The sequence below is a fragment of the Rattus norvegicus genome, chromosome 7, assembly GCF_021556685.1.
Source record: "Rattus norvegicus strain SHRSP/BbbUtx chromosome 7, alternate assembly SHRSP_T2T, whole genome shotgun sequence".
NCBI classification, from domain to species: domain Eukaryota; kingdom Metazoa; phylum Chordata; class Mammalia; order Rodentia; family Muridae; genus Rattus; species Rattus norvegicus.
This window is the reverse complement of record NC_141540.1, coordinates 39,227,402-39,249,372: the sequence shown is the minus strand read 5'-3', so window position 1 is coordinate 39,249,372 and position 21,971 is coordinate 39,227,402. Positions and strand designations below refer to the sequence as shown.

General features: G+C 47.9%; 2 protein-coding genes across 5 annotated transcripts in view; one reads left to right on the top strand and one right to left on the bottom strand.

The window, feature by feature from the left end:
* Positions 1 to 289: 289 nt before the first annotated feature.
* Positions 290 to 5,013, bottom strand: LOC120093559 (uncharacterized). Its single transcript, XM_087559724.1, has 4 exons — positions 4,755 to 5,013; positions 3,810 to 3,895; positions 2,725 to 2,936; positions 290 to 607 (listed from the first exon to the last, which is right to left on the bottom strand). Exons 1-3 carry the CDS (start codon positions 4,847 to 4,849, stop codon positions 2,752 to 2,754), a joined length of 366 nt encoding a protein of 121 aa, XP_087415850.1. The 5' UTR covers positions 4,850 to 5,013; the 3' UTR covers positions 290 to 607; positions 2,725 to 2,751.
* A 295-nt stretch (positions 5,014 to 5,308) lies between these two features.
* The window catches only part of Plxnc1 (plexin C1), a 153,787-nt gene continuing 137,124 nt past the window's right edge, over positions 5,309 to 21,971 (top strand). For 3 of the 4 annotated variants that reach the window (XM_087557870.1, XM_087557871.1, XM_087557872.1), the window contains exon 1: positions 5,309 to 6,642. In XM_087557870.1, coding sequence (XP_087413996.1) covers positions 5,581 to 6,642 — 1,062 coding nt within the window. In that variant the 5' untranslated portion in view covers positions 5,309 to 5,580. 4 annotated transcript variants of the gene reach the window in all.

Genomic DNA, 21,971 nt, shown 5'->3' with positions numbered 1-21,971 from the left:
CTGCTTTGTGGCAGCTCTTCTCGTTGAATGAGTTTATGCCAAGATGCCTGCCAGTTATCAAGAGACTCAGGGGCCCGGGATTTCACTAACTGAGTCTCTGAGACATGATGGCAGAACAGAGACATGAAAAGATTTTTTTTTTTTTTGTCCTAAGAGGGATCGGTATTTTGTGCTTATCCTCAAAAAACAAAAACAAACAAACAAAAAAAAAAAACCAAAAAAATAGCCTTTCCGTGCTTCATTTTGAAGGAGCAATAAGAAAAATACAAGCAAGGGTAGCCACAAATTCCAAAAATAAATCTTTATTTATAAAAATTAATTCTAATTTAAAATCAAATTAATCAATTAATGCAATTAACTTAAAGTTAAATAAATTTAACTTTAATTTTTGAGAGACCATCCAAGTTGCGGAAGTGTCCCAAAGCTGAAGATGTCATTAGCTGATGAATTTGAAAACTCTGTGGTTGCTGATGGCTTCACTGTACTTTGCTGTCAATCAAGGGTAGCCTTAGATGCTTCACCACAGACACAGCGGGTGTTTGAAGAAACTTCATGCTGCTCTAGTTTCCCTTCTATTGCTATGAGAAACACCATGTCAGAAAGCCACCTGGGGAGGGAAGGGTTAATCTCATCAGACAGCTTACCGTCCTTTATGAAGAGAAGTGAGGTCAGGACCTGAAGCAGAGACCATAGAGGAACTCTGCTTACTGGTTTGCCCTCTACAGTTTGCTCGTACAACTCAGGACCCTTTGCTCAAGGGTGGCAGCACCTGAAGTGGGCTGGGCCCTCCCACATCAATCATTAATCAAGAAAATGCCCTGCAGATTTGCCTACAGACCAATTTCTCCATTGAAATCCCATCTTTCCAGATGAATCCAGTTTGTGTCAAGTTGACAAAATCTTAACCAGCTCAGCACACTGCTTCTGCAGCAGAGTATCAAGTACCAGGGTAATTAATGCCTTGGACTTTATGACATCAGAGAAGATTTGGCATTTGTCACACTTGCCATAGGCCCTGATAATAGTGAAGGACGTTATATGGCTTAAAGAAAGTCAGTGTTGAGTCTCTAAAGCAGAGAATAGTGGTTTCGAATATCCTGCTCTTCTGGGAAGCGACATGTAATATAACTCTGCTAAGTCATGACAGAGAAAGTTGACAACTGAAATGTTGGAGGTGAGCCCATCATACTACCCAGCCTTCTTACAGGAACTAACAGCTGGGTACTGTCACCAAGCACGGAGGGCTACTCTCCGTCCATCCAAGGCCATGTTGAGTGACAGACAGGACTGTCTGGGTCTTGCACTCCGCTTAGCCACATCTTGAGAATTTGTTTAAAGGTTACAGCGTGTGAGCTACCCTTGACCGATGGTCTTTGTCTTTAGAGAGTATAGCACTTCGAGGGAGGAAGACAAGAAGGCTGGGGGAGGAAGAACAGGACCACCTGGCCAGCCAGCTTAGTCAACTCAACTCTGGCAATCAATGAAGTGACAGACATCACAGCCAGATCCCTCAGCCATATCTCCTGACTGCGCTGAATTCGACTGACTTTCCCTATTGGTGGAACTCTGTTCAACTCCTCTCTCAGCATCAACTCAAACTATAAAACAATACTTCCTCTAATGTGTGCTTTCAACTATCTGCTAATCTGCAAACCAGGAAGGAAGCTGGCTCAATTCATTTTCCGGTCAGTCACCAAAAGGGGCCAGAAACTTTGATAAGGTCTTCAGCCTGAAGACCACATAGATAGGAGCAGAGCTGTGGAGAGAAAAAGTGGCCTGTCTGAAATTCAAGGGAGTCAAGACAGATGTGTCTGGTATGGAATTGCTCCGATTTCTGTGCAGGGTGTTGTAGCGACATAGAAAGAGAACGTAAAGAATCTGTTGACCACCAGAACTAACATTCTCAGTTGCTTCCGGCCCCTATCAACCCAACCATGGTCAGTTAAAAAGAAGAAGAAAAAAAGAAAACCAGAGAAGTAAAATGTGAATGATAACCATCTTGTGACTGTGACCAATTGCCTACTGAACAGTTCTTAATGTCCCAAGTCTCAGCAGGAAACCACAGAATCTATAAAGCCCTGTCTAGCAGAAATGAATCTGGTTGTAGATGGCTTGGTTAACCCAGAATGCCTCCAGTGCCTGAGGGAGTGGATATTTTCTCATTATGAAGACTCTTCCAGCTAGCAAAGGCTGTGCACGCAACTGTTCAGAACCCATCTGAACGGCCCGTTTCCGTGGTAGCAGGTCTGTCTGGAGGATGGATCTGGACCACCTTCTTTTGTTTGATTTTCAGCCATTTGTGTTACAAGAAGTTCCGAAACGTGTCATGAGGGACACCCAACAAGATGGAGGGTCCCAGCCAGTTGGTGAGAGAAGCTTTGTCATGGGTGAGCTGCATACCCCCTCTGACAGATGGGTGTGTCTAAGAGAAAGCCTTTAAAGAAACATAGACCCTGTGCCTAAATATTTTTTTTTCGAGTTCTTTCCTATTTCCCATACTCTTCAAATGTGAATATGTGTCCTGAAGGTGGAGCTTTAGTACACGAGAAAATTGGGAAGGGGCAAAGGCATTTGCTCAAAATGGGGTAGGAACGGCCAAGAACCTGTTTCCAGGTTTCTTAATGGCCTGTATTTGTCATGCCAACAAGTTAGCACGGATTCCGGTTTCTCCCACTACAGGAGTCTGCACACAATTAAACGGGAGTAGAGAGAAAGCCTGCTTGCCGGAATAGCGCTTATGGTCTCAGCAAACTAAGGAGATGCCAGGACCACCAGAGTCCTTTCCACGCCTTGCAGATAATTTTTGCAGGATGCTGTTTCTTCTTCTCTCAAAGTGCAGCAGCAAAGAATTGAGCAGTGGTCAACGTGCCAGGATGCCGTGGAGTAAGCTTGATCCAAATAGCTTCCAAGATAGTCTGCAACTGACTGTAGCAACACTGTGGGGGTTAGGGAAATGGCTTGGTTACCAGGGAAGAAAGAGTTATCTCCAGAATGGAACTGAATGCTGCTTCTCGGCCCAGAACACCACCACAGCCCATTCACGAATCAACCACAGGGAAACTTTAGGAAGCCTGATGCATGCATGTCCTACTATGTTGGAGAGGGGTCAGTGCACTTCCGGGGAGGGTTATTTTGTTGTTTCCTTTTTTTTTTTTCTGTTTTGAGTGATGCAAAAAAAAATCCTTAAAATATTACAAGTGGTGGAGAATGGGGAGGGGGATTTTTTAAGCAAGTAAGCCATTTGAGTTGCTTCACTTAAGAGGTCCGTCTTAGCATCAACCTAGGCCTACATTCCCTGCTCCCCCTTTCTCTCCTCTTCTTTCTGTCACTACAGAAGAGGTGACCTCCATCTAACATCTGAGAGCATTGGCACTGCCCAGCAGCAGCAGAAACGATAGCTAGTCCCCATCGAGGCGGTTGCACGTGGAAAAATGGCCTTGGAGCCCAGCTTTTGAAAGCCACTGCTGAAGGAATGGTGTGTGTGTGTGTGTGTGTGTGTGTGTGTGTGTGTGTGTGTGTGTGTGTATGTGTACAGCAGAGAATGGAAGTCCAGACCTGGCTCAAACTCTCTTTCACTGAGCTACACTCACTCCTAATACTTCAGCCGCTCCTCTGGGTTAGACTTTCAAGCTTCTTGCCCACTTCTCTCTTCTGCCTTTCCTGGCGCCCCTCTCAGCAGTGGGGGAGGGGGACGAGGTGGGGGGGCATCTAATCAGTTCCGTGGAAGGGTGAAACCTGTCACAGCTGTCAGGCTCTGCAAGATTTGACCCATGAGGAAGCTCATTCAGCAATGCCCCCTGAAAACATACCGATTCCTATCCAGAGCTGGGCCGACTTGGGGTGAGAAGGGAAGAACACACAGCAACCAGTTGCGGGTCCGTGGTGTGGAAAAGATCTAGGAAGGAGTGCAGATCATTTCTTAAGGACCCAATAAGGGTCTTTAGCTCCCTCTCCATTTGCCACAGAGTTAGAGGCACCAATGCTTGCCTCTGGGAAGCCCACTTCTGAGAAAACATGAACCTGCCTGCTCCCCAGAGCAGTGATTTTCTCTTCCAGAAATTCTTGGTGGCTTGAGGGGAGAAGGGGACAAATCAGCTGACAGTTGCTACCTGGATGAATTGGGAAAGAGTGGCAAAAGGAGACCCTCTGGAAACAGAAGAGCACTGGACTGAGATGGGAGCCCTGGTTGTTGAGCCCAATGTACTTTTGCCTTTATTCTCTGGGGAGTGTTTCAGTGGCCACAGGTGGCACTGAACTAGCAAGAATCCTGTGACAGGCCCTGGCGTGAGGTGTGGTTCGAATCTCTGCTGTGCTATTTGCTAACAGTTGTATCCTGGTGGGTTCCAAAACTATTCTCCAACACTGAGTAGGGATGGTCAAAGTCACCGTTGCCCTGAGCATTAAGTGAATCAAAATCGACATGGTGCATTTAGAACTATGCCCAGATCGTAGCGAGTTCTCAATAAATGCTAGCTTTTGTCATTAGGGTTAGCTAGTGAGCAGAACTTTCTAAGTGCTAGATCTGAGAGCCTAGGACTCCGTTGCCAAGGGAGACTAGGGAGCCTTTTCAAATATGAGAGCTCTGGCCCGAGGGATTGTCCGCAACGAGCGTGTGGCGCCTTTCTCCCACCTCACTCTGACCCAGGGAAACCCACCCCCTTTCACAGGGGCGTCTTGGTCCCCCTCAGCCGCCTCCCGCTTGGCCGCAGCTCCCCAAGCGCATCTCTGAAGGCCTCCCTCCCGCCGATCCACACCTGTCAGCAAGCCCTGGCAGTCTCCCAGGGGCTGGAGCCCAGGGCCTCCGCTGCAACCCATTCGACCCTGGGTCCTGGCTCCGCGAGCCTCGCATTTGCCCGGGGCTGCTCTCGTAAACAAAACCCGGGCATTGGAGCAGCCCCGCGGGCTGGAGAGCGCGGGAGCCAGCTCTGTGCCGGGTTCCGGCGCCCGGGGGAACCCGGGACGAGCAAGGGGCGATGGTGGCAGCCGCGGCGGCCGCGGCAGGCGGCTCAGCTTTGTTATGAATAGATGAAAGAGGCCACCTACACAGTAACCCAAATTACGAGACCTCCCTCCTCCCGATCTCACCGAATCAAGAAGGGAGGGGAGATGGGCGTGGAGGGAGGGCGGGCGAGAGGCGGAGGGCGGAGGAGGAAGAGGATGAGGAAGGGGCCAGTTGCATCCCACTTTCACAATGGGAAAGTGAAACGCACAAGCGCACCCAACCTCTCCAGCCCTCCCCGCCCGCCTCGCTCCCCTCCGCCCGTCCCCTCCCTTCCCCTCCGCGCCTCCCCGCGAGCGCCCGCGCCGCACAGAGGAACTCTCCGGCGAAGGCGGACGAGGAGGAAGCGTCTCCGGAGCGCGCAAGGCTTGCCGCCGCGGCACAGGCTGCCGGAGCGAGCCCGCCGCGCGTCGTCCTCCCTGCACTCCTTCCCGGCCGAGCCGCGGGGATGGGGCGGCCGCGGGAGCCCGAGCGCGCGCAGGAGCCGCCACCGCCGCCGCCGCCGCCCGCGTCTCCGTCGCCGCGCGCCTGAGCCGCCCGAGCCGCCGCGCGCCCTGCCCGGGGGCGGCCCCCCTAGCCCCATGGAGGTCTCCCGGAGGAAGGCGCCGCCGCGCCCCCCGTACCCCGCCGCACCGCTGCCCCTGATCGCCTATCTGCTGGCACTGGCGGTTCCCGCCCGGGGCGCGGACGAGCCGGTGTGGCGATCTGAGCAAGCCATCGGAGCCATAGCGGCGAGCCGGGCGGACGGCGTGTTCGTGGCGAGCGGCAGCTGCCTGGACCAGCTGGACTACAGCCTGAAGAACAGGCTCTCCCGCCTATACCGGGACCAAGCGGGCAACTGCACCGAGCCTGTCTCGTTGGCGCCCCCCGCGCGGCCCCGGCCCGGGAGCAGCTTCAGCAAGCTGCTATTACCCTACCGCGAGGGGGCGACCGGTCTCGAGGGGCTGCTGCTCACCGGCTGGACCTTCGACCGGGGCGCCTGCGAGGTGCGGCCCTTGGGCAACCTTAACCGCAGCTCCCTGCGCAACGGCACCGAGGTGGTGTCGTGTCACCCGCAGGGCTCGACGGCCGGTGTGGTGTACCGCGCGAGTGGCACCGATCTCTGGTACCTGGCGGTAGCCGCCACCTATGTGCTGCCGGAGCCGGAGACCGCGAATCGCTGCAACCCCGCGGCATCTGATCGCGACACGGCCATCGCGCTCAAGAACACGGAGGGGCGCAGTCTGGCCACGCAGGAGCTGGGCCGCCTGAAACTGCGCGGTAGTGCGGGCAGCCTGCACTTCGTGGACGCCTTTCTCTGGAACGGCAGTGTCTACTTCCCCTACTATCCCTACAACTACACAAGTGGCGCTGCCACCGGCTGGCCCAGCATGGCGCGCATCGCGCAGAGCACAGAGGTGCTATTCCAGGGCCAGGCGGCCCTCGATTGCGGCCACGGCCACCCCGAGGGCCGCCGCCTGCTGCTTTCCTCCAGTCTGGTGGAGGCTGTGGACATCTGGGCCGGCGTGTTCAGCGCGGCCACTGGAGAGGGCCAGGAGAAGCGCTCCCCCGCCACCACGGCTCTCTGCCTCTTCAGGATGAGTGAGATCCAGGCGCGCGCCAGGAGCTGCAGCTGGGACTTTCAGGCGACTGAGCACAACTGCGTAAGTCCTGCCCCGGGGGCTCAGATTGGAGACTTGGGTGACATTTACCAAGTCTAAGGTTCACATCGCCACCGACTGGCCGAGACTGCAGGCTACTCAAAAGCACAGTCTGGGGTCCCCAAAGGGAGCGTGTAGAAACGGTGACGGGGTAGCGGGGAGGATTGGAGGGAGGTTCAAAACTCTAGTGGCTGCCTCTCATTTCCTTTTAGTACAAATGCGGGCGCTTGTTTGGGACTGAGCTTCCCAACGCCACCCTCAGTTCTTAACCGCTTCTCCAGACTGGAGTCTCAGTGGGCAAGTGGGCTTGACCCTGTGGGTTAACAGTTCCTGATGCCCTCTCAGAAAAGCTAACGAACCTAAAGGACTCGCCGCCACACCCCACTCGGCCTTTGTGCCCCCCCCGCCACCCCCCAATCTCTAGCTGCAACCTACATGATGTGGTCTGTACAGTTGTGGCCTGCTCCGCACTGGTTAATAAATGCTACCGTGCAAAAGCCGCTCGCAGACCGCCCAGCCTGACCCAGTGCGAGGGGGCGGGGCTGTGGCTGGCCGAGGGTGGCTGGCCTAGGGTGGCTGTGGTCTCAACCTGGCGGAGGGAACCCGAGGAAACGGGAGGCAGTTTATGGTGTACAAAGCCTCGCCCTGAAAAAGAAGAGCCGGGGAGGTGGAAAGTGTTGGGGTGCTCCAGGCAGTTTCTGGGCTGTAGATTACCAGACTAGATTGCGGGGCTCTCTGGCACCACCCTCGAGCTGTGCCTAAACCAGAGCAAAAGACACAGGTTTTCCCTCAGGGCTCACAGGGCAGCCACAGCTTGAAATCTCGAGATTGACAGTTCTTTGACCGGAAAATAAAGCGACAGTTCAAGAGGGTCTAGTTGATGGGGATTACGGAGGCTTTGTGTACTTCTGCAGAGGCCTTTTGCCCTCCCAAGGCTGCTGGCAAGAAACTCTGCATATGGCTCCTGAGAGGGAAGCCTGCTGAGAGCCTCCTTAATCACTGGACAGAATTCAAAGAGCAGAAACGGAGGGCTACAGGAGTTGCTATTGTTTTGCTGTAGAATGAACCAGAGGAGAAGGGGGAAAGTCTTAGAGTGGAGAACTGTTGCATGTACATTCATTGTGTATCAGGGTGCCTGAAACATTTGCTCGAAGGTATATTGATAGGCGGGTAGAAAGACACTCCCCTCCAGCCCTTTCTCTGCAAAGCACACCTTATCAAATATTAGTCTTATTATTCATGGAGGAAAAAAAAAGGCTTCCGGTCCACTCTCTTCTGCTCTGCTAGGGCAAGCACATAGCCATTTTATTTCACTACTGGGATAAATTAGCAGATGCACAAAGCCCAGGTTGTCTCCCCTCGATGGCTTAGCCTTGCTGTAAGCGTAAAACTTAACGTTTAATATCTTCCCTTATGCATCTTCATAGTCTAATGGCTAAAGTTTGGCAAATCACTGCCTTTTTCACTTCTCTGTTGAAAGACTTGAAACCTCCCCCCTCCCCCAATTTTACTTTGCATCGTTAAGTGCTAGGCAGTCTGTCTGTGGGGCTAACAGCAAGAGCTCTGAGGCCCACAGCAGGTAACTACCACGGAAGTCCAAGCTATGCCATCTGACAGCTGTGTCAGTGTGCAGAGCCAAAACACTTCTCTTGACTGCATCTACCTAGTGGAGGACTCGGTTTCCTTCCAAAGCCAGCATCCCGAATGCTCTCAAAACCCAGTTTTGGCTCAGTCAGGTGTTTCTACTTGCACCGGGATGGGGAGGGGCAGGATTAGTGTAGGGGCTGTTTATCCTTCTTCATGGGAGCTCCAGGGAGAGAGCTGCCCCCTTGGAAATCAAGCAAGGGATAAACACACGCTGCCAAAAATCTGGAATGGGAAAAAAAAAAATAATGAAAACAGGTCCCTGTACAGTGTTTCTTGCTAGTGTTATTTATTGAGAACTCCCAGGGCTCTCAGAGCTGTGTGTTCTGAAAGATGGGGTCTCTACCCTCTGAGCTTGTCATCCAAGTTAAATGATATACTCAGGTTCAAACAATAGCTTGTCGTGGCTGCACAGGTGGGAGCTGAGAGTTTACCTTCTCTTTTCTTTTCATTTTTTTTTTCCATTTAAGTAAAGTCTTTGCTCCCGGAATGCATTAAAAGCTTTAATGGGATTTCATTTTAAGAACGTTTGAATAAAAAAAAAAATAGGTGGTAGTTTTGATGAAAAAGCCGCAATTTTCTAACCAATTAAATAGGCAGATAAGATACTTAACAAACACTTGCTTGACGCCTGCTTGTGCGAGCCATGAACCATGCCGGGTGCCACCGATTGTCCCAGCGAAGAGACAATAGCAGGTTGCAACCCTGTTTAATGGGGTCATGGGATCAGCGTGGCTTCAGCTGTCACTCACTCGAACGTTGTCATTCGATTGCATTTCATTTTCGGGTCTTAAATCTGTTTTTGAGAGGCGTGCTGAATTATAGGTGCCTGAAACAGGAGCTGGACCCAAAGCACTCCATAGGGGGAGCCCCAGCAGATTGCAACAGCTATCCCTTCCTAGGAAACACAGGCTCTCCCACCCCAATTTTCTTTCTTCTCTTCATCAGCTATTCACAGGCTGCCAAGGCGCAAGTGTCTTGCCTTCCCCCTTGCTCTCTTTTGCCGCCAGCTGGTACCTGTACTGCCCATCTTCCATCAACCCATGGTAATGGCGGGACTAGCCAGGCAGTGTTTGCCCATCTCTTGGGTCTCTTATCCCCCAACTGCTCAATCTCTTCCCTGCTGAGGATTGATTTCTGAGATGCTTGTGCAACGAGCATGTACTCAATGTTTTGCACACAAGGCGTTCTCCTCCTCTCTTTCTTGCCTTGCCACCAAATTTCAGTGTGCTTTCACAGAGCTCATCCATTAACTGCAGACCACAAACTCACCATAATGACCAATCTCTGCTGGCCTGCTCTACGGAGGAGGCCCCTGATGTGCATCTGGGTAACACGCCCTCTCCTAGATAGTTTTATGACAACTTGACACAAGTTAAAGTCATCTGAGAGGACTGATTGAAAAAAGACCTCCGTGTGATTGCACTGTAAGCCTCCAAGCCTGTAGGGCATTTTCTTAATTATTGCTTGCTGGGGGGGAGGGCCCAGCCTATTATGGGTGGGGCACCCCTGGCTGCTGTCCTGGGTTCTGTAAGAAAGCAGGCTGAGGAGGAATCCAGTAAGCAACATTCCGCTATGGTGCTCTGGCCTCTGCAGCAGCTCCTGCAGCCAGGTTCTTGTCCTGACTTTCTTCAATGGTGAACAATGAGGTGAAAGTGTACTTAAAACAAGCCCTTTCCTCGGTGGCAGCTTGCTTTTGGTCACATTGTTTGACCCCAGCACTAGAAACCCTGACTGATATCCCTCCCCAGATGATGTTCCTGTGAGTCTTGTACCAAGTCTGGTAGGTTGGTTCTATGAAAAGCATCCCATTTTTCAGATGAAGAAACTATGATCAATAACAAAATGAAGGCCAAAGCCTCAAGGTTTAAACCTAGTCCTCCCCATGTCTATTTCTGTATTCTTTTGGCCATCCTGGTTCTTCTGAAAACATCCCCTAAAAGGTCCCTAATTAAAAAGGCAGTACACAATTTCCCTTGGGACAGTGGTTCTCAACCTGTGGGTCGTGACCCTTTGGGAAAGAGGTTGAATGACCCTTAGAAGCTGACCCTTTCCCAGGGGTTGCGGAACAGATATCCCGTATTTATATTGCAATTTGTAACAGTAGCAAAATTACAGTTATAAAGTAGCAATGAAAACAATTTTATGGTTGGGGGTCACCACAACATGAGAAACTGTATCAAAGGTCACGGCTTCAGGAGGGTTGAGAACCACTGGTCTACCATGTGGCTTTGAGAGTTGAGCTCCCTTCTGAAGACAGTATTTGCCTCCAATTTTATGTTGAGCTTTAAAACATGGCTTATTTTCTTCATTATGTTCCACAACGTACCTGCGTTTAGATTAATATAGCAGCGAATGTTTTTAATTATGTGCATATTTAGGAAGTTAATTTAACTGCCCCCCCACCTTCTCTGAAATGAACCCCCACTACTTCTGGCACATGAGTGTGTGAAAGGTGTTTGTGTTTGCGTCTGTGAACATAGATTATTCTAAGTTTGTTTGGCTGCTGTCGTTGGGCCCTGGAGTTGCCTGTGGATTAAATACACCTGCCCTCTGTAGAGGGTATTGTCTTTCCTCATAGTATGGCTTCATAGGATTGATTCTTCAGTTCTCTCTATCTGGGGCAGGTATATATGCCCCCCCTCACACTTACACAACTCTAAAGCCTGATGTAATTCAGTTGTCGTGCAGATACGCAGCCACAAAATGACTGTATAGTCTCCACCAGCCACAGCCAAGACACATGTCGCTACTATGAGGTGATAGCCCAGTTCTCCTTGGCAGTGTGACCCACTGACATCAAAATACAGTCTTCCTGTGAGGTTTCTTGCCCTTCCAGTTTCTGTTATGATTCTGTCTAATCTTTTTTTTTTTTTGTCATCTGTAGACCGTATGGGGAATTCTACCTTTACACACATTTGACATGCGAGGGTAGATTAACACGGGACAAGCGTAATGACAGAGCCCACTTAGAAAGCGGGAAAAAGCAATCGCCACTGCTGTCTTCTGAGTAGTTTCTGTGGCAGGGTTTGTGCAAAGCAATTTACATGCCTTATTTTCTGTTGATTCTCAGTCACCATATGAGGCAAGGACTTCAGCTATTATGATGATTATAGATGAGAAAATTGGAGCTCGGAGAGCTCTGGTTAGGTTCCTAGCTTGCAAATAGCAAAGGATTTAGAACTTATGTGATCGGGCTCTAGGATCTGTGTTTTTTAACCACTGCTATGGACAGTCAGTCCCCACAGACACTGGGTTTTAGTGTTCGCCCTCTCCTGTGTGGGACAGGCAAGGCTCCAATTGATAAGGCCAGACCAGCTGTTTATATGTGATGGAGCAGAGAATCTTTGACTGTGAACAGTTTCTGAGTTTACATCTGTCACTGCCTGATGCCCTGTGTGGTTTCTCAGCCATTCATTTCTTGCTAATATTGTCCTTGCCATTTGGGCCTGTAAATAACCTTTATGAGTGTTCTCTCTTCAAGTCCCAGTACCTAATGCAATATCTGCTGTACAGGTAGAGATTAAGAAGTGTTTATTGAATAAACAAGTGAAGGATCTTGGAGGATCGCATTGGAAATAAATGTTCTCTGCACTTACCAGCAATATTTTCCCGGTTCTGTTCACTATACGTTCCCTTAACCTCTTTCCTTTTCTTAATTGCTGATGTGTCAAGGATCCCTTCTCTTCAATTTCTGCGTTCGATGGTATTCTATTTACTCTTCCAGCTCTTCACAGCAATAGCCAGACTGCTTGTGTTGCCAGTACGGGAGGGACTTTGGCCACAGAAACCTACGTGTTTTGTATTTCTGTGGTTGATCTAACAACATTCAAATTCTAGAGGGAAGAGCTTTTCGTTGTAGGTCAGTGTTTCTTAAAGTGTGGTGTGTGGGTCACCAGTGCCAACATCACCCGGGAATTTGCTAGAAATGTACATTCTTGGACCCAACATAGAATTGCTAAATCAGAGGCTCTGAAGGTGGGGAGGGAGTAAGGCTGGATTTAAGTTTCCTACAAGTCTGAAAACATTCCATCCTGCTGGGAAGCTCCTTAATCAGGAAGGTAAACAACTTGAAATAGCTTTAGGAAGTCCCTGAAACTGACCAGATTCACTAGGTCCCTCCCTACCAGACTGGAAGCTGAGCTACAAGACTTTCAGACAAAGCAAGCTGCAAAGAAGACTGAGACCAGACCGGCTGCCTGAAAGGGACAGAAAGCAGCCAAGCTGTCTGGAAGAGGTTTAGATTGTCTGAGGGACCTAGAAAGGGCTTCTCCAACTTGTTGATCTGCCTGCAGGCTATGCAATGTGCTTCAGTTCCCAACTTCGTGAGCTGTCACTCAAGCTGGGGTAGACTTTGGTGTTGCAGCTGTCTTTGAGTCATTTCTGCTCCTGGAAGTGACCCTAATATAAAGCTCGTGGTTCAGCAAGTTGAGTTTGGGGCTATCTGTACTTTGGTCCATCAGGGGCTGCCTCCCTGGGTGAGTAGACAGGTGTGTAACATCTCACCAGGAAAAGTCTTGTCACACAAACCAGCAGACAATTTTTGGGGTTAATTTTACTGTATTTATTTCATGTGTATGGCTATTTTGTTTGGATGCATATCTGTGTACTATTTGCATGCTAGGCTAGAAGACGGTGTTAGGTCCCTTGGGACTGGAGTTAACAGATAGTTGTGAGCTGCCATGTGTGTACTGGAGTCTAACCTGGGCCCTTTAGAAGAACAGACGGATCCTAACCACTAAGTCATCTCTCCAGCCTGTGTTTTTAACAGGCCTCAAAGTGATTTGAATTCATGCTTCAGTAAGAACAAGTGAATTCCATGATGCTCCAACCGTGGTGCCTGGGATGGAGGGTTGTCTCATTTTCCTCCCTTGCATTTTACCATAAAATGCCTACTACGTACCCACCAGATGCTGTTCCTCCTACTCTTTCCTGTTTGCTCAAAGGCATTATTACCTAGACATAGTTTTTTTTTTTTTTTAAGTCTCACCATTCTTAGGGCTCTACTCAGAAGCTCAAGAACCTCTACCTCACAACTAACGTTCAGGTTGTGTGACAACAGTTTACTTGCATTTTATCCTAGAATATAGAAGCATTTCTAGAACCTTCTATTCTAGAACCAATTCCACACGTCAGATATGCTCTCTTGTGGTTTTCTTCTGTGCAGTGTAGATCACAAAACCTACCCTGGTTAAGTACTGTTGGTTGCAAGGCTGTACATGCACAAGATCCAGTAAGGGAACCAGGGAGTTTGTGGAGTTGCGTGATAATCCTGGAATAAGAGCAGCAGAGAGTGCTATAGAAGGGATACATACACAGTCCCTGAGGCAGGTCAATGGATGGAAGCTGCAACATAGCAGTTGTGGGAACTTGGGTGAATGGTTTAGTCTTTCTGGGCCTTGTCTTTTCATTCATTCATAGGGAGCATGCTTATATCATGGTGTTCTTGTCTGAATTCATGAGACAACATGGAGTGCAGGTAACCTGTGTACACGTTGGCTGGCACCACTGTTGTGATCACTAATGAAGACAGGACGGTTCCCTGGTATGTCGGGTTGGCAAGTGGTCATGCAATGAAGGCAACATGAAGGAGATTTCTCTGCATCAGGAAGTGACAGATGCTCATCCTAAGGTTCCTTAGTTAACGTGGTAGCTTGACTGAGTCAAGGTTGTTCCCAAGGAGCTTTGTCTGCTCCCTCAAATGTGTGCCCTTCCCTGCTTTTTGAGTCTCTAGAGCATTTCATTCAGATCACCAGAAAAAGATGGAAATGGGTCCAACTCACCTTTTCATGCCAGATCACAAGCACTTGTTTAATGTAGCATTTGCTGCTCTCGGAACAGGAGTTAGCATTTGATCCAATCAGAAGGAAGCCAAACATGTGATTGCCCCCAGCAGGTCCTGAGGCTGGATACCTCAGGGGAGAATGATGGAGGAGCCAAACTAGCCAATCCTTGACGATAGTAGCATGATGTCATCTGTAACAGTGTGATGTCATCTATAATAGTGTGACATCATCTCACTTCCCTCAAGGTTTCCCAATGACTTCCTCGAATGTGTGTAGGCACATGAAAATGGAGAAGCCTCAGAGCCACCATGGGGACAATTGGTTGAATCATGGGTCTAGTTAATTTACTGGAGCCAGGGGAACAAGAGACATAGAAGGGCAGGTTGCTTGATCTGATAGACTCACACATTTTCTTATATTACCTCCATGAAATGCCAATTTGTTGATATTCATTTTACTGTTGCTGTTTCCCCAGTTCTGCCCCTGTTACTAAAAAATAGCTTTCCCCTGCCCCTTGCATGATATATCAGGATTCTACTTGCCTCTACAGTTCCTCCCAGTTCCTCCCTACCTCCCTGCCTACCCAGGTCTACCACCTTTCTGTCTCTCATTCAAAAACAGACTTCTAAAGGATGATAATAAAATAAAGTATAGTAAGATAAAACAAGAACTAATACATTGGGATAGGACTAAACCAACAGAAGAAAAAGAGCCCCCTAAAAAGATACAAGAAACAGATATAGATGCAGAGACACCCACCCCTCCCTCATTTGCAGGAATTTCATAAAAACACCAACCAGGAAGCCACAATATATAAGCAAAGAACCTATAAGGTAAATATTTTAAAAATACATTATATATATAATATGGAAGTGAGATGATGTCACACTATTATAGATGACATCACACTATCAGATGACATCATGGTATTATAGATGATGTCACAATGTTATAGATGATGTCGCACAATTACAGATGATACCATGCTATTATAGTCAATATTATAATATTATTATAAGACCTGATAATATTATAAGACCAGGAACTTCCAAAAATATGATTGAGTTCGTTTTCTGTTGGCCATCTAGTGCTGGGTGTGTGGTCTACCCTGAAGAGTAGATGGTTTCCCCAGTGAGACTCCTTTGGAGGAAACTAAATTTTCATTTTCAAGCAGTTATCAGTTGGAGATAGCTTCTCTAAGCTTCTGCACTAGAGATGGCATATGTGTACACTTCTCCTTTCAGCTCTAGGATCCCACCCATGTGGTGCAGACCAGTGCAGGTCCTGTGTGTGCATGCTCTGTCCATCTCTGTGAGTTCATATGCATCAATCCTGAGGCTGTGTTCCAGATGGCCTCCATCCCCTCTGGTCCTTACACTCTCTCTGCCTCTTCCTCTGCAGCGTCTGAGCCCTGATGGGAGGGGTTTAATGGAGACTCCTGTTTAGGGCTTAGAGTTTCAACAGTAGCTGGTTTTTGTATTAGTTCCTCTGCTCAATGATTGCTTGTAGTGCTTTCTTCAGAAGTTAGTGGTTGGGGAACTTGGCATTATTTTTAGCCCAACAACCATACGGTTATACAGACTGCAAACTCTTTTGTAAAGAGCCAGATTGTTAATACATTACTCTTTGAAAACTTCTCTTAATCTCTTAATTATGGTTAATCTCTTAATCAGAGCTACTGACCTCAAGTTGTTCTCTAAATGAAGCCAGGGTTTGGTACATAAATAAAACCCACAGAGCTAGGACCCTATGAGATATTATGAACACGGAGACCTCAATTCCTTCTCATTTTTATTTGTCAAGAATGATTCTCTCACACACCCCCGAATTTCAAATCCTTTAAAAAGGTAAGAATTATTCTTGGCTCATGGGCTATTCAAATACAGGCCGGATGTGGCCCACTGGTAGTGGCTTGCCAACTGCCGCTCTCCTGGAAAGGTGGGAAGGGAAGCAAGCCTTCTCCAAGTAGCCTGCTATTCCGTCTAGAAGGGTCATGACAGAATGGCTGGGAAGCCCTAAGGAAGGGTGTCATCAGCAGCACAGAAGGACCCAGAAGGCTCCAGAGCAGGGATGTGACGCTTGAGTGGTATCTTGAAGCTTACTGAAGACGGCAGACAAGAGAGTTCTGGACAGTATCCAGCTTACTCGCAAGTGTGATGTTGAATGAATTTCTGAGCCACAAGCCACTTACCCTGGCTGGGGAGTGTCCAGAAATGAGTGTGCAGGACCAGATGGCGAAGGGCTTAATGAGACAGGCAAAGGTGGGAAGGTTTACCCCGATGGTCACTTTCAGACTTTCCAACCCTTGTTTTTTTTTTTTTTAAATAAGCACTTGCCCAGAAGCTCCATATGTTCAAAAAGAACAGCGGGTCCTCTTTGACCTGCTGTTCCGGGAGAGAGCCTTGCCAAGTTCAGGGGTGCTAGGTGAGGCAGGCTGCTGCATCCCCAGATCCCACAGCTTGCCCCCCTCCCCCGCCCGCATCCATGCGTCATCTCAGGGATTTCTGCTGAGCTTGGTGGGAAGACCAAAACTGAGCATTTCAGGAGCAGCAAGAGGTTTAGAGGCATACCCATCCCCGGTGTGTTCTAGAAAGATCACTCAAGATAACTTGGGTAAAGAAACTGACTCCAAAGAGAGCCATTGGTTCACATTGGTTATTTTTTTCTATTTATATTCAAGGGCCAAGCGTGTGAGAAAGTATTGCTGTCAGCAGTACATAGGGAAGATAACAACTGTGTAGCAAATGGGTATATTTCTTACATCAAAATGATGGCTGAAACTTTAGCAGACGCCGTATTAGCACTGTATCCCTTTAATCCTTACTAGAACTTGACAAAGTGAGGTGCGTATTGTTGAGAGAACAGTGATACGTTGTTAAACAGGGGTGTAAAGAGTTATGGGGGGGGGTTGGGGATTTAGCTCAGTGGTAGAGCGCTTGCCTAGGAAGAGCAAGGCCCTGGGTTCGGTCCCCAGCTCCGAAAAAAAGAACCAAAAAAAAAAAAAAAAAGAGTTATGGGGGGTGGTTAGGGAAAGTTCTCTCCAAGACAAACACACACACACACACACACACACACACACACACACACACACACACACACGTGCGCCAGCCTCCATAGTTGGATGTGCACTTTGCTAAGAAACCTGAGAGCCAGTGCAAGTACTCATGGGAAGATGACCTGGTCAGTGTAAAGAGAACTGTAAGTGTGCCTGAGGGTGTGAGGAAGCGAGGAGAGTGTCAGTGGGCTGAAGAAGGAAGTCCTTCCAACAAGACCCCCTAGGCTGTGGGGAGAGATTAGGTTTTAGTCTCAAACCCTGGGAGAGCTTTCGAAGGGAAGCAAGATGATTGGATTTGAATTTCTAAGTAATGGCTGGTCTGTGGGGAACGGCTGGCCCTGTGGAAGGAGGAAAGCCTGCAGGAGGCTCTCACAGTATTGTGGGGACAGAAATGATGTTGCTTCTAGTCATGAGTGAGAAGGGAGGATGCAAATGGACTCTTATTTACTGTCTTGAGATGGCAGATAATGAGGACCTGAACTGCTTTCTGGCCATGAGCGCAGAAAGGAAGGAGGGGGTGAGATAGCTTACTAAGGAATGGTATCAAAAGATGTTGGCAGCTCATTAGAAGACGAGTTTAGTTGCTGTTGGGTTTCAGGTGCCTTTGGGACATCCAGAAAGAACGATGAAGGAGGCATTGTAACAAATTTTAGGAAGTGGATCATGATCCCCAAAACTTGGAGTGTGTTAGCTCTCTTAGGCCCACACAGACCTAGTGGGACCATGTGTGCCCTGAGGAGTGTTTCAATCTGATTTTTTTTTCTTTTTTGCTATTACAAAATACCCAGATCAAACTATAAAGGATGGAAGTTGATTTGGCTCAGGACATTGGAGAATGGTAAGTCTGTCGGCATGGTCCTGGCATGACATGGCAAGAAAAGCGAGTGCAGCTCAGGTGGCCACTTCTTTGTAGAAAGTCACTAATACCATCCTTTTATAGAAATGATTTATTTTCATTGATGGGTATTAGCCCTTGGTCTGCATATATGTCTGTGCCCCATGTGTGTGCAGTGTCTGTGGAGGCCTGCAGAGGAGTCAAATCCCCTGAACTGGGGTTACAGATTGTCGTGCGCCACTGTGTGAGTGCTGGGAACCAAACCTAGTACTTCTGCAAGAGCCATCTCTCCAGCCCCGATGCCATCTGGTCTAATAATCTCCAGAGGGCTCCACCTTCAAATACTAATTGCAGGTGGATATTGGGGTTCTGCTACTGACACATGGACTTTTGGAGGACACGTTCAAACCACAACAGGAAGAGTAGCCTGGCTAGTTCGTCTCATTGTTTCCCATGATGCCATCCAATACACGGTGAGTGAACCCTTGGTAAATGATTATACAAACTGCAAAGAAGGCTGTCTTCATGTAGTGGAAAAGACAGTTATGAGAGGGGACTGAGATAAAGGGTTCCAAGATAGGGCTGTGTTTATAGGAATAATAAAAGCCAGATAGTCTGAAAGGAAGGGTGTTTCTGGGCACTTCCTGCTCAGTAAGGCAGAATTTCTTGTCAGGGCCTCCCTACCCCCGACCTGGTTGAAGAAACGTGTTATCTAACACACCAGCTGTTCTCCATCATTGCTCGGTGGCCTCCCCTGAAGGCTCCTCTCTTCTACTGTGACCCCTTTTAAGAATTGGATTCCAAGTACTGACCCGTGCTTCTCTCAGGCAACAGGATGGGGAAGCCTGAAGCAGCTGGTAACCACGGGTGTCTTCTTGTGTCAGGCTCCCATCCTCTGCAATATTTCTTTTCTTAACCCTATGGGAGTCTTGTGCTGTGGGCCTCCGATGAGACCCGTAGCTCCTGAGCCTATTTTTAACGCCTCAAATAATTTGGGCTGCCAAATAAACCAATTATATTGCTATACAAAGATATTATTGTGTAGTAATATATCTGAACACATTCAACGGCCAGGCCTAACAGCAGCAACTACCATAATCTCAAAGTAGAGATGCGCTTAAATGATCCTTTGAGATATCCGTGGCAACTATGAAATGATAGGAAAGTATCTGATTTCTTTTGGTGACAAAGGCATGGCTTCATTTAATACTGCTGTGCACTGAATCCGAAATCAGAGGAAATGCTGTTTCAGTTAGAGCTCGCTAGAGTAAAGGTGTGCCTGCTTCCTCTTTTGCCTCATGGACTCCTTGAATTCTGTGCCTGAACTATGGACATAGTGGAACTTCCACTCCAAACCTTTCACATACCTGAGAAACCATAAGGTGAAATGTGAAGTGTCTCGTTTTGTTTCAAAGCTCACTTGATTTACTTGTCTATGAGCTTACTCCTGTATGTATTCTACAGCAGACATTTAGCCAACAGCAAGTGAATGGATGAATGGAAGTATGTATGTATGGATGGATGGATGGATGGATGGATGGATGGATGGATGGATAGATAGATGGGTGGGTTGGATGGATATTTGGTTGGTTGGTTGATTGGTTGGTTGGTTGGTTGGTTGGTTGGTTGGTTGGTAGGTTGGGGGATGGATGGACGGATGGATGCTTGAGTGGTTGGGTGGATAAGTGGGTGAATGGATGGTTGGGTGGGTGGGTAGGTTGGATGAATGGATGGGTAGGTGAGGAGATAGACGGGTAGGTGAATGGTGTATGGTGGTGGATAGAAGGGTGGATGAAGAAAACTCCAAGGAGAAATGACTATCTAAATTCTCACAACTCATAAGAAAAAGAGCTTGAATGTGCACCCGATAGTTCAGTCTCTTTTTATAACTTCACAGTTGAAATCTTATTCCTTGTACTTCTCCGAGCTTCACCAGTAACTTTTGGAGTTGAAGTAATGTTAGCTGTACTCACAAATTTATAAACTGCCCCTTACATTCTCTCTAATACCCAAATTCTTTATTTTTATATCCCATTTTATTGATTTGTTGTGTGTATATGTGAGCATTGCATGGTGCACATGTGGCAGTCAGAGGATAACTTTTAGAAATCAGTTCTCTTCCACATGGGGGACGGTCTTGTTCTTTATTTTCTTCAGAGTGTGCGTCAAATACTTCGTTCTGTTCTTAGGGCCACATTATTTTTTTGTTATAGTTGCTGCTTGTATGTTGTTATTAGGCCATGTGTCTCTGTACAGCCTAGACTAACTTAAAACTTGAATTGGAGCCGAGACTTGCTTCAAATCCACAACCGTTCTGCCTTAGCCTCTTGGATCCTGGGAATAAAGGGGTGCATGACCATAGCGAGATTTACAGAAACATTTTAAATAGTGGTATGCTCAGTTGTAGGCTGTCTATATATCAGGAGCTGTGTCTTATAAGTTATTGAGAAACTGTGGATATGGGATTTAAAGAAGGGCAAGATACCTGGTAGGAGAATGTGGGGGATAGTAACTTACTATCACTCCCCAACACAGAACCAAGACCCACTGTTCACAAGGGACAAATCTTGGCTCAGTTGAAGAACACTGTAATGATTAAGCCTACTTAGCAATGTTCCTTAGTTGCCTGATGAGATATTGATTGGAAGTATTCAAACATTGATCTATGTGTTTATTTATTCATTCAATAAACACTTATCGACAACTTATGAGGAGCTGGATGCTGAGGTGAAGGCTGCTTTCAAACTGTAGAATAAGACAAACTGTGGTAGAGCGCAGAGTCTGCTGGAAGATGGACAATAAGTACAACATAAAAAACGATTATAGGTATTCCGAAGGAAATGAGTTGAATGATTCAGAGTAACAACCGGGGTTGGGGGATGGGAATGGGGAAAGACAAGTTCCTGGGTAGATAGGGAGTTAACTTAAAGTCTGAAATGTTCCAACGGGTCAATCCACAAGGGACCGAAGGAGAGGAAGCAAAGTAAAAAGTATGTGGAAAGACCCTGAGGTAGAAAGATGGTGATATATTTCTGAAAGAAACCTGCTGTAGGAACAAAAGCAGCTTTAAAGGGAGAGAGCTAAGGAATGTGTGTGCAGTTGTGAGGGGACCAGCATAGGTGGGGGCTCAGAGTCATCTGGGTGTAGTTCTAGGTGTAATGGCAATGGTAAAGACTGTTGAGGAAAGGTCCAACATGTCTTGAAGACCACCTTGACTGCTGGATGGAGGAACAGTTGATCAGGAGGGAGATGCTGGGAGCTTAGCCTGGGTAGATGCCATGGAGATGAAGAGGACTGGAGAATGTTGGAAAATCTGGCTTGGATCGAGCCAATGAAAGGAGCAGAAGATCTGGGATTGACTGGTGGGACTGTTGACTGTGATGAGTTAGAGTGTTGAAGAACAGAGTGCAAAGAAAGAAAGCCTGGACAGCGTTTTTCAGCAACTCGGAAGCCATGCGTGGACTGCAGTGGTTCTCACGACGCAATGGAGTCAGTGCGTTTGGGGAGATCGGGGCACTGGTCAGCATGTAGGGAGCACTTCCATCACCTTCTGGACAGGAGACCAAGATGTCCCACGGAGCACACAAGATGAAAATGATCCCGCCCAGAACACATTTAGCTTTCTCCTGGACAGGTGTTGGTGGACAGTCTCCTTTGGTTTAAGGGGCTGAGAGGATACTGTTTCCATGTCACCTGTCATTCATAGCTTTGGGGGTAGGGTGGGGAGGGTGATTTAAGTTGTCTTGTCAAAAACATTTGGCTGAAGTTAGCTAGGGGGAAGGGAAGGGATGGTGTGAACCAGGAACACAAGGCCGGAAGGAGGAAGTAGAACAGTCTTGGAGAGTGAGCTTTAGTGGCAGGTGGGATGAGGAAGTGGAGGACGCTGGGCAGGAACAGAAAAACACGTGATGTCTGTGCATCTTTCAAGTGTCTTTTATAGGTGAGCTGAGACATTGTCGCCCAGCTGTATACCCTGACACATTGTCGCCCAGCTGTATACCCTGACACATTG

Excerpts from the sequence above, each read along its gene's own strand:
- LOC120093559 (XM_087559724.1), bottom strand. The coding sequence starts at position 4,849 with ATGCGAGGCTCGCGGAGCCAGGACCCAGGGTCGAATGGGTTGCAGCGG. Across the intron at positions 3,896-4,754 it reads CTGCCAGGGCTTGCTGACAG|ATCTTTTCCACACCACGGAC; the intron begins GTGTGGATCGGC and ends ACTCCTTCCTAG. Across the intron at positions 2,937-3,809 it reads CCAGCTCTGGATAGGAATCG|TGTTGCTACAGTCAGTTGCA; the intron begins GTATGTTTTCAG and ends TAACCCCCACAG.